The sequence below is a fragment of the Piliocolobus tephrosceles genome, chromosome 14 (assembly GCF_002776525.5).
Source record: "Piliocolobus tephrosceles isolate RC106 chromosome 14, ASM277652v3, whole genome shotgun sequence".
Classification (NCBI taxonomy): Eukaryota; Metazoa; Chordata; class Mammalia; order Primates; family Cercopithecidae; genus Piliocolobus; species Piliocolobus tephrosceles.
The window spans coordinates 90,410,391-90,422,290 of NC_045447.1; the positions used below are offsets into that span (position 1 = coordinate 90,410,391).

Genomic DNA, 11,900 nt, shown 5'->3' on the forward strand with positions numbered 1-11,900 from the left:
GGAAGGAAGGAAGGAAGGAAGGAAGGAAGGAAGGAAGGAAGGAAGGAAGGAAGGAAGGAAGGAAAAAAATGAGGATTCATTTGCCATGGATTTTGAGACCATAATTTTTTTTTTTTTTTTAAGCCAGGATCTCACTCTGTCACCAGGCTGGAGTGCAGTGGCACAGTTACAGTTCACTGCAGCTTTGACCTCCTGGGCTCAGGTGATCCTGCCAACTCAGCCTCCTGAATAGCTGGGACTACCATGTCACTGGTCCCCACCACTTACCCAAAGTTAGCCTTTGGGTTGGGAGTTTCCTCACTATTGTCACTTCTGTGGTTGCCAGAAAGATGCTACTGGAAAGGGGTCCCAATCCAGACTCCAAAAGAGGGTTCTTGGATCTCACACAAGAAAGAATTCAGGGCAAAACCATAGGGCAAAGTGAAAGCAAGTTTATTAAGAAAATAGAGGAATAAAAGAATGGCTACTGCATAGACACAGCAACTGTGAGGGCTGCTGCTTGCCTATCTTTATGGTTATTTCTTAATGATATGCTGAACAAAGGATGGATTATTCATGGCTTCCCTTTTTAGACCATATAGGGTAACTTCCTGAAGTTGCCATGGTATTTGTAAACTGTCATGGCGCTGGTAGGAGTGTAGCAGTGAGAACCACGAGAGGTCACTCTCATTGTCATCTTGGTTTAGGTGGGTTTTGGCTGGCGGTTTACTGCAAGCTGTTTTATCAGCAAGACCTTTATGACTTGTATCTTGTGCCAATGTCCTATCTCATCCTGTAACTTAGAATGCCTAACCATCTAGGAATGTAGCTCAGTAAGTTTCAGCCTTATTTTACCCAGCCCCTATTCAAGATGGAGTTACTCTGGTTCAAATGCCTCTGACAACCATGCCCAGCTAAATTTTTGTATTTTTAGTAGAAACAGGGTCTCACCATGTTGCCTAGGCTGGTCTCGAACTCCTGGGCTCAAGTCATCCACCCACCTCAGCCTCCCAAAGTGCTAGGATTACAGGTGTGAGCCACTGCACCCGGCAAGACCATAAATTTCTTGATTGTGTTTTCAAACTTTAGAAAATAAGTAAATTTCCCCATGATGAAATTAACACAAACTAATATATTTACGTATGAGTTCTCTTTAAATTCTGGCAACAGCCCTCATTACAGTTTAGAGAAACTGAGGCTCAAAGAGGTTAAATAATGTGTTAAAGATTATATGAGTACAGCCTGGGCAACATGGTGAAACCCCATCTCTACAAAAATTACAAAAAAGGAAAATTAGCTGGACATGGTGGTGTGTGCCTGTAGTTCCAGCTATATGTGGGGCCGAAGCAGGAAGATTGCTTGAATCCGATCACACCAGTGCACTCCAGTGTGAGCAATAAAGTAAGCCCCTGTCTCAAAAAAAAAAAAATTATATGAGTGGTAAGTAACAAAGCTGGGATTAAACCTGAAGGATGAGATAATATGTGAGATGCAGGATTCAACGAGATAGTAACAGCTGAGAAAGTACCTTGTCAGTGCCTGAAACATGCCAAGGTTCTCAACAAAAGCAATTTCCATTCCTTCATCGTTTTCTGTCATACCATACTTCCAAAGTTACAGAAGTAAAACAGGAAGGCATCTTCCCTAACCCACGTTTCCAGCACCAGTCAAGGAGCAACTTGTCAGGAGGGAAGCCACTTTCTTCTCATCTCTCCACTCTCTTCCTAAAGAGATTTAACTACTTGAGCTACACAGCCACAATCTATATTATTCTGGAGCCTGACCACAATCATCCAGTAACCACAGAGGGCTAAGCAGGTCACAAACATAAATGCTGGGTCAAAGAAAACCACAGTGTAAGCTTGAAGCTTGAAGGAAAGTGGAAATTGATGTATCACCTACATGTTGGTGACGTCATATCAAGTGCTGGCAATTGTGTCAAATAGAAGAGTGGAAAGGGGGGCCATTGCCACGTGGGAGTGACGAATCCAGTGTTGACAGGTCTTCTAGTTTCTAAAGAGAAATTAGGAATGCATTTACATGTGAAATATTCCACTTTTGAGATGTGGGAAATGAATGCAAAATATTTTAAACTGAAAGTCAACAGTGTGGGCCAGACAAAACTAGTCCTTGACCTGAGCTGTCCTTAAGCACAGGAGCTGTCCTTGAGCACAGGAGCTGTCAGCTCCTAACCCAAACTGTTCTAGACGTCTGTTCTCCCACTGTTATTAGCAGATCTCAAAGGGCAGGGCACAGCCATGATTCTACCCCATCACAGACAGTTGGTTCTTTCACCCAGCACAGTTAAAATGGGCTCAGAACACACCATCCTTCTGCTGTCCCCCACACACCTCCCTCCTTATGGAGACAAGATGAAATACCATCTGGGAACTCCAGTGCTTTGTTAATCCCTCTGCACTCAGACGGAACCTCTTGATTGCTCTTAACAGGGAGAGAAGTTTAACTGTGAAAAATGCCACGAGAGCTGCATGGAATGCAAGGGACCAGGGGCCAAGAACTGCACCTTGTGCCCCGCCAACCTGGTGCTGCACATGGACGACAGCCGCTGCCTCCACTGCTGCAACACCTCCGATCCCACCAGTGCCCAGGAGTGCTGTGACTGCCAGGACACCACGGGTGAGGGGAGAGCAAGAGCAGCCTGCAGAGGAAGGGCATGTCCTCAGGAAGCCAGTGGGAGCAGAGGGAGGGGGGATGGAAAATTCAGGAGAATCGGCCGGGCGCGGTGGCTCAAGCCTGTAATCCTAGCACTTTGGGAGGCCGAGACGGGCGGATCACGAGGTCAGGAGATCGAGACCATCCTGGCTAATACGGTGAAACCTCGTCTCTACTAAAAAATACAAAAAAACTAGCCGGGCGAGGTGGCAGGCGCCTGTAGTCCCAGCTACTCGGGAGGCTGAGCCAGGAGAATGGCGTAAACCCGGGCGGTGGAGCTTGCAGTGAGCTGAGATCCGGCCACTGCACTCCAGCCTGGGTGACAGAGCAAGACTCCATCTAAAAAAAAAAAAAAAAAGAAAATTCAGGAGAATCTACACGGCTACCTTTTTATTGAGTGCCTACTATGGGCCTACTGTACTTGAAACTTCATGTCCATTGTCTCACTTCACAAGTAGAGATTATCAGTCCTATTTTATAGATGAGGAGACTGAGGCTTAAAGTTTGATTCACATGCCCAAGTCCACACCAGTATTAAAAGTTTCATCTGGAGACTAGGCACGTTGGCTCATGCCTGTAAGTAATCCTAGCACTTTGGGAGGGCGAGGCAGACAGATCGCTTGAGTCTAGGAGCTTGAGACCAGCCTGAGCAACATGGCAAAACTCCATCTCTACTAAAAATACAAAAATTAGCTGGGCGTGGTGGTGCATGCCTATAGTCCCAGCTACTCAGAAGGCTGAGGTGGGAGGATCTCTTGAGCCCAGGAGGCAAAGATTGCAGTGAGCCGAGATCACACCACTGCACTTCAGCCTGGGTGACAGAGCAAGATGCTGTCTCAATTTTTTTTTAAAAAATGGTTCATCTGGAATTAGATGCTCCGCTTGCCTCCAAGACTAGAACTCAAGTAGAGCTAGCATTTTATCTTTATGAATTACTTTGTTCCTTTTTTTTATTCTTCCCTCCTGGGAAAAAAGGAAAAGAATCAACTATCAAGGAAGCTGATGTCAATATTGTCTTGATTCTGTTGAAGAATCATTCTATGAAAGTCAGCCCAAACCTGGGCCTCTCATTAGAGACTTATGACATTTTAGAAATGAATTTTTATTGAAGGGTAAGAAGAAGCAAAACCCCCTTTACCAATTTCCAGTCCCTCAGCTATCCTCAAGTCTAACTAACCCCATCCATGTGGTTACTTGGTTCTCGTTGGTCACAAACTTAGAAAAATCTCAAACTGAGTGATTTTTTTTTTTTTTTTTTTTTAAAAAGAAAGAAAGAAACATATACATATATTCTTAAAATATACTCTCTAGGCCAGAAGTAGATAATTTCCTTGGGGTCTAGAAGTAACATTCACCTACAAAAAGAGATGCCACATTTCTGAGTTGGTCCATTTGTAAGTAAAGAAAATCCCAGACCCAGGCCGGGCACGTTGGCTCACGCCTATAATCCCAGCACTTTGGGAGGCCGAGGCGAGTGGATCATGTGAGGTCGGGAGTTCGAGACCAGCCTGACCAACATGGAGAAACCCTGTCTCTACTAAAAATACAAAATTAGCCGGGCATGGTGGCTGATGCCTGTAATCCCAGCTACTAGGGAGGCTGAGGCAGAAGACTTACTTGAACCTGGGAGGCAGAGGTTGCGATGAGTCGAGATCACGCCACTGCACTCCAGACTGGGCAAGAAGAGTGAAACTCCATCTCAAAAAAAAAAAAAAAGAAAGAAGAAGAAAGAAAATCCCAGACCCATAACTGCTACCAGTCACTTCTTTTTTATTTTTGATCAGCATTTTTTTCTTTCTTTCTTTCTTTCTTTTCTTTCTTTACCTTCCTTCCTTCCTTCTTTCCTTCCTTCCTTTCTTCTTCCTTCTTTCCTTCCTTCCTTCCTTTCATCTTCTTTCTTTCTTTCTTTCCTTTCTTTCTTCCTTTCTTTTCATCTTTCTTTTTTTATTATTTTTTTTTGATGGAGTCTCACTCTCACCCAGGCTGTAGTGCAATGGCACAATCTCGGCTCACTGCAACCTCTGTCTCCCAGGTTCAAGCGATTCTCTGCCTTAACCTCCAGAGTAGCTTGGATTACAGGCATGCGCCACCACACCTGGCTAATTTTTGTATTTTTAGTAGAGACAGGTTTCACCATGTTGGCCAGAGTGGTCTCGAACTCCTGACCTCAGGTGATCCGCCCACTTCACCCTCCCAAAGTGCTGGGATTACAGGCACGAACCACTGCACCTGGCTTGATCATCATTTTCAGTTGGGTTTTAAGTATCATCTTTCCAAAAACGTTTTCCTTCTTTCAGCTTTCCCAATCCCATGAGCAGCTGGTTTTCCCTGTTCTTCAGACACACCTACCTTCAGGGTCTGGTTGCTCGTATCCATTCTGTGTCAGCTAAGAATAATAACCCTCACAATATTAAAGCCTTTAAATGAAACCAGAAGGTTGTGCATGTTGCATGCAGAGTTTCTGAAAGCCTGTTCCAACTAAGAACTATCTTGTCAGCTTTTCTGGTCCCCCTGCAGCTCTTGAAGAGCCACCTGTGGCAATCTGCAAAAGTCTAAATGCTCTTGATTACCTGATCCTTCTTTACAGAGACACTCTGCCCCTTCAAAGAAACCGTATCACAAAGGCTAACCCTGACTCTGCAGATCTGGGATGGAGAATAGTAAGCAAGCCATGACTGCATATGGCATCCTAGTAACTGAAACAACATCGAAAGGTTTTTATATTGATTCTACTGCTTCAGGCAGTGTTTATCTCACAGTACCACACACAGATTGCTTATCAATCTCTCCAATGCTTTAATGTTTTCTCCAGGGAAAAATTCTATGCTGAACTTGCTAATAATGATGAATGTAATAATGATAGAGCTGTTACTTTAGAAGAAGAAACTCGGCTTGATAGGTAAAATCCCATGAGAATGAAAATTATGATAAAATAGAAAACTTGTTTCTCACTAGCAAAAAAGAAGAGAAATACATAGTCATGATGAATCAGATCTAATTGGTCAATATTTAATAAGCAAAAATCATTGCACCTTGGCAGCAGTGTTATATTTATTTATCTAGTGTGTAGAATGTACCTAGAATTGTTCAGGAAATTATCCCCTGAACAAGAGAGATCCAAGAGGTTCAACAAATATTTATAAAAAACCTATGTGTATCTCAGCTTGTACATCCAACAGGGCCTGATAGTTTTTTCTCTGGTTCTTTCATATTCCCATGTGGTGGGTTAAAGAACAGAAAAAAAATAGACATACTACCCAAATCATACCACCTGGATAAATGAATAAGTAAGAAAAATGAGCTCATCCTCATCACTAAAGTTACAGTTGAATCTTTCCTTCCATAAAACTGTTTTGGTTACTCCATATTCTCAATCAAGGCATCAAAACAAAGGCTGATGGATGACAGGGGTCGGAGCTCTGGATTTCAAAACTCTTAATAATGGCTGGGTGTGGTGGCTCATACCCCAGCACTTTGGGAGGCCGAGGGTGGATCACCTAAGGTCAGGAATTCAAGACCAGCCTGGCCAACATGGTGAAACCCCATCTCTGCTAAAAATACAAAAGTTAGCAAGGCATGGTGGTATGCACCTGTAGTCCCAGCTACACAGAAGACTAAGGCACGAGAATTGCTTGAGCTTGGGAGACAGAGGCTGCAGTAAGCCAAGCTATTGTGCTACGGCACTCCAGCCTGGGTGACAGAGTGATACTCCATCTCAAAAAAAAAAAAAAAAAAAAAAAAAAAAAACTCTTAATAATAATAGAAAAAAAATCCCTATCATTCAAGTTGATAGGATTTAAAGATGGTACTTCTTTTTCTGCCAGACTAGGAGCACAAAACTCTAAGAAGCCAAAGAACACTTGTCAGAGCCTTTTGTCCTAATGTCTTTAGACTGTAGCATGGAGCTAGGATTCCTGAATTTGAATTCTGATTGCTCCACAAACAAGGTCTTGTCTCTGACAATGTGACAATTCACTTCCTCTGGATTGACTTTAGTTTCCTCAACTGTCAAACAACAAATTGGCCTAAGTAATTTCTAAGGCCCCACATGGCTCTCGGAGTCAGTAGTTTTATAAATTATCTGCTCTTGCCCTTAAGTGGTGGGACAGTCGTCTTGGCCCAGGCTTAAGGGTACCTTGGGAGAGGACTCAGTCTTCGAAAAGAAGTTGGAATTGGGAAAGAAAATAGAGCATTTAGCAATAACTAAAGCTTGGTCCAAGATGAAATATTTTCTTAGGAGGGAAATAGAAGAATCAGTTGATAAGGTTGGACACTTGGTGACTGACCTATGAGGTACGGGGATAAGGGAACTCCCTTTGGATGGCAAACTGACCTTCTTTATAGAAGGATTCATTGGCTTCATCAGACACAGGCTAGGATTCTCATGGGGTACATACTCCAATTTTATACAGTGGTATGCCTTCTAGGAAAATTAGAGACAGGCCGGGTGCGGTGGTTCACGCCTGTAATCCCAGCACTTTGGGAGACCAAGATGGGAGGATCTCTGGAGCCCAAGAGTTTGAGACCAGCCAGGGCAACATAGTGAGAAGCTGTCTCTACAAAAAATTAAAATTAAAATTTAAAAAAGAGGAAAATCAGAGACAGTGATTCTACCATTTTCAATTTTTAAAATAAAGGTGAAATTCTTTACTTCTGAATCTAATTTTCTCTATTCTGTTTCTTCCACTTTTTCCCTCTTGCCTCTTCCTTTGGGGTCTTCTTCCAACAGAAGAGTGCATCCTTCGAACAAGCAAAGTTAGGCCTGCAGCTGAGCACTTCAAGACAGCTCTATTCATCACCTCCTCCGTGATGCTGGCGCTTCTGCTCGGGGCAGCTGTGGTCGTGTGGAAGAAATCTCGCGGCCGAGTCCAGCCAGCAGCAAAGGCTGGCTATGAAAAGCTGGCCAACCCCAACAAGTCTTACTCCTCCTATAAAAGCAGCTATGGAGAGAGCACCAGCTTTGAAGAGGATCAGGTGATTGAGTACAGGGATCGGGACTATGATGAGGATGATGATGATGACATCGTCTACATGGGCCAGGATGGCACAGTCTACCGGAAATTTAAGTATGGGCTGCTGGCTGACGATGACGAAGATGAGCTGGAATACGATGACGAGAGTTACTCCTACTACCAGTAAACAGGCACCGCCCCCCCCCCCCCCCCACCACCACTATTCCACTCTCAGGCATGCCTATGAGCATCACTGTGTTTGGTTTTATCCCCACACCAGGCTGATGTGTGAGTGTTTCTATTTGTCTTCTTTAACCATGAATCCAACCAGAATATGTAAGAATGATGAAATACTTTGTTCTTTTGAGTGGCTAAACTCAATTAACAGTTCCTGTTCAACCGTAATTGAAGAGCAAGCATAAAATTCAGAGGAATTTTCCTCAAAATAATGTGTCAAGACACAAAAATGCAGGAAGTGAAAACAAATGAGATTTGTACAAACTCTTCTATGTGATTGAAAAAAAAAAAAAGGACAGTAGATCTACAGAAATTCTGTTTCAAGCTGCCTTGTGGAGGTGTCTGCTGCCTCCTGGTATTCTAACTTTTCTTTATCTAATTTTGGGGATAATGGAGGTACAAAGGAGTTGTTGGTTTGGTGGTGTTTTTCTCCCCTTTAGCTGTCTTTAGGCAGAGATTTGTTTTGTAAGGGCTAAGAAAAGAGGGCTCTTGTCAATTGACTCCAGGCCACCCCTGGTGAGCAGAAGAGACCACCTGGGCTGGGCTGCTCAGGACCTACTTGAGATAAGGGAAGAAAAGAGAAGGTGCATAATAGCTGAGGAGTCATGAGGTCCCCAGGCCCTAGTTCCTCTGCAGGAATCCACAGTCACAACGATTCTAAAGGCAGAACAGGCCAGCGAGAAAGAAATGACTGAGTTTCCAGGAACTGCACTCTCATGATTTTCTGGGTACTTTTCACCTGGGAGTCGCCTGGGATGTCATCAGCTAAGACATCAAATAATAAAAGAAAAATGGCAGTGTTAACCTAATGTAAAATGGAATAAAATGACAAACACTTCATCTACTCTAAAAAATTCAGAGCTTTCCTTCATCAACAACCCATCACAAAACCGTGGGCTCTCCATAGAAAGAGTTGGAATAGAGTCTAACATGGAAAAAAAAAAAATCCCAATATGCTGCTCACAAGCTGTACTCTGGCTGCTGACCAGCCTTCCAGCACTGCTCATCACTATGATTTTTGTTTCTAGACTTCCTAGGCTTCCCTTTTTCCATTCTTCTGTCAAGTGTGTTCTTGGATTCATGTACCTGAGGACACTTTTTCTCCAGATTGTAACACAGAGAGGGGCTCTTGCTATGCAAAATGATGTTGGCAGGGTCTTACAGATTTCCTTGTCAAAGCAGACCTTACAGGCAGTACTACGAATGGAGCACCAGAAAGCAAAAGTGACATTCTCAGAGAATGATGATAATTATAATCTATTGCACACCTACTACCAGATAACAAGCTAAGTAATTCCCCCCCAAAAACGCCCCACTTACCCATTTTGGTACTTATCATACTCCCATGAGGTTGGTATGGCTATTATTCTGTTCTCGTAGGAAACTTAAGGCTTACTAGAGGTTAGATAACTAGCCCAAGGTCATGCAAATCTCATCAAGATTCAAGAAAAAAGAATGACCACCCTAAAGCATGTGTTCTTGTAACTATGCTACTGACATAAGATGGGAAAATAAGCATCCTAAATATAAAGGCAAGCCTATTATTTTAGTCTATAATATCAATTTTATCTTTGCTAAATTCATGCATTTTCTTTTTTTAACATAATGTATCACTGACACAGAAAATCTTTATGAAGAAGTCTTCAGTTTACTAAAGGCTTGTTTCTTTAGAGGAAAGCTCTTAAAACAGGGCTGACAAACAGTCTCTGGAAAGAGCCAGCTAGTAAGTACATTAGGCTTTCTTGGCCAGAAAGTCTTGTCATAACCACTCAGCTTTGCTATTGTAGCATGAATGCAGCTGGTACATAATGGATGAGTGAACTGTGCTTCAATAAAACCTTATTTATGGACACTGAAATTTGAATTTCAGATAATTTTATTCTTCTTTTGACTTTTTTCAACCTTTTAAAAATTTTAAAATGCAAAAACTATTCTTAATTAACAGCATTACAAGAACAGGTGGTGGGTCGGATTTGGCCAACAGGCTATACTTTGCTGACTTTATCTTTAAAACACTTTTCAGAGATCATACACGTACATGTATGATATGCCTTCAAAAATTTTGATCATTTAAAATTATCTCCTTGGCCAGGCATGGTGGCTCATACCTGTAATCCCAGCACTTTGGGAGACTGAGGCAGGCAGATCACCTGAGGTCAGGAGTTCGAGACCAGCTTGGCCAACATGGTGAAACCCCATCTCTACTAAAAATACAATAAAAAGCTGGGCGTGTTGGTGCACACCTGTAATCCCAGCTACTCAGGAGGCTGAGGCAGGGGAATCACTTGAGCCCGGGAGACAAATGTTGCAGTGAGCTGAGATGGCACCAGTTCACTCCAGCCTGGGTGACAGAGCAAGACTCTGGTTCAAAAAAAAAATAGCCAAATAAATAAATAAATAAATAAATAAATAAAATTATCTCCTTGCCAGGAGTAGTGGCTCGTGCCTGTAACCCCAGCACTTTGGGAGACTGAGGCAGGAGGATTGCTTGAGCCCAGGAGTTCGACATCAGCCTTGGGCAACATAGTGAGACCCCCGTGTCTACAAATTTTAAAAATTAGCCAGGCATGGTGGCAAGTGCCTGTAGTCTCAGCTACTCAGGAGGCTGAGGTGGAAGGATCACTTGAACCCTGGAGGTCGAGGCTGCAGTGAGCTGTGATCTTGCTATTGCACTTCAGCCTGAGTGACAGAGCTAAGACCCTGTCTCAAAAGAAATACATAACATTATCTCTTCAAAATGTATCTGAAGCCCTGATAGTTCTCCTTTCAATCCTTAGAAACATATAAAAATATATATGCACGATAGCCATCATATCAATAGAAGACTTTCTCATCTCTGTAGTTGCAGTTAGCTTACAAAAACAAGCAATTTTGCTTATACTTTGTTGTTCATCTTCCGTGATAATTCTAAAGCTCTGATAGACTGAGTTTGACATTTCTTTCTGTAAACTAGAAATTGTTTTCTATGAAAAAAAATCTGTGTTTATGATATACAATTAAAGATTGGTTGAGGTTGAGATGAACTTCAATACTAAGAAAAATTGTGGTGTTCCTCTATGTGGCCTGCAATGAAAAGAAGGTTCATGCTTGTGTATTGAGGTTTGACATCTTTCCTTCTTTGTTTTTAGTCATGAAACGTCATTCTCAGATGGCTTTTGAATACTATGCTAATGACTATCTAAATAGATAAACATGTGGTTGGAAAACAAAGTCACCTTTTAGTTTTCTGCTTGTAAATCACTTGGAAATATTAAGAGAATCCTTGTAGACTGGAAACACACCAAGAGGCTGGGTAAAGCATGGAAGGTTCTAGTTAATAGAAAGTAATTTTAAAATTGGAAATAAAATTAAATCAAGACCAGATAATGCTATGGAGACTTACTTATTAAAGAACTATTTCTGAGCATTTTTATGTGATTAGCATTACATTTTACCAAGTAACAGATACACAACAATAACAGTGCTACATTTTTCTCCTTTTTATCTACCTACACCCAAAGTCCAAGCTAACCTTATCAATTCTGAATTTTGTCTCCTAAAAATCAGCTCAATCTGTCTTTCTGTCTCATCAGCACTGCCTCAGTCTAAGGGAGGAGACCACCCCTCATAGTGTCTTATGCCCAATTTCTGCCTCCAAAGAAAGAAGTAGTAAAAACTAAAAGGCAGAAATGAAGTCCACAGGCAGACAGCCCGGTGCCACGCCCTGGGCCTGATAGTTAAAGATTGACCCTTGACCTAACCAGTTATGTTATCTATAGATTCCAGACATTGTATGGAAGAGCATTGTAAAAATCCCTGTCCTGTTCTGTTCCGTTCTGATTACCGGTGCATGCAGCCCCCAGTCACGTACCCCCTGCTTGCTCAATCCATCACGACCCTCTCACGCTTAGAGTTGTGAGCCTTTAAAACAGACAGGAATTGCTCACTCGGGAGCTTGGCTCTTGAGATAGGAGTCTTACCGATGCTCCTGGCCGAATAAACTGCTTCCTTCTTTAACTCTGTGTCTGAGGAGTTTTGTCTGCAGCTCATCCTGCTACACATCAGGCCCTCAGTGTTTCT

The 11,900-nt window shown here is 42.5% G+C and overlaps 1 protein-coding gene across 2 annotated transcripts in view; it reads left to right on the plus strand.

The window, feature by feature from the left end:
- PCSK5 (proprotein convertase subtilisin/kexin type 5) overlaps positions 1–11,837 on the plus strand; it is a 475,536-nt gene extending 463,699 nt beyond the window's left edge. The window contains exons 36-37 of one of the 2 annotated variants that reach the window (XM_023213308.1): positions 2,430–2,616; positions 7,382–11,202. In XM_023213308.1, the coding sequence (XP_023069076.1) occupies positions 2,430–2,616; positions 7,382–7,791 (597 nt within the window). In that variant the 3' untranslated portion in view covers positions 7,792–11,202. Of the gene's footprint in view, positions 1–2,429; positions 2,617–7,381 lie in introns of both variants that reach the window. The other variant, XM_031934085.1, reaches the window with a different exon arrangement.
- Positions 11,838–11,900: the final 63 nt, after the last annotated feature.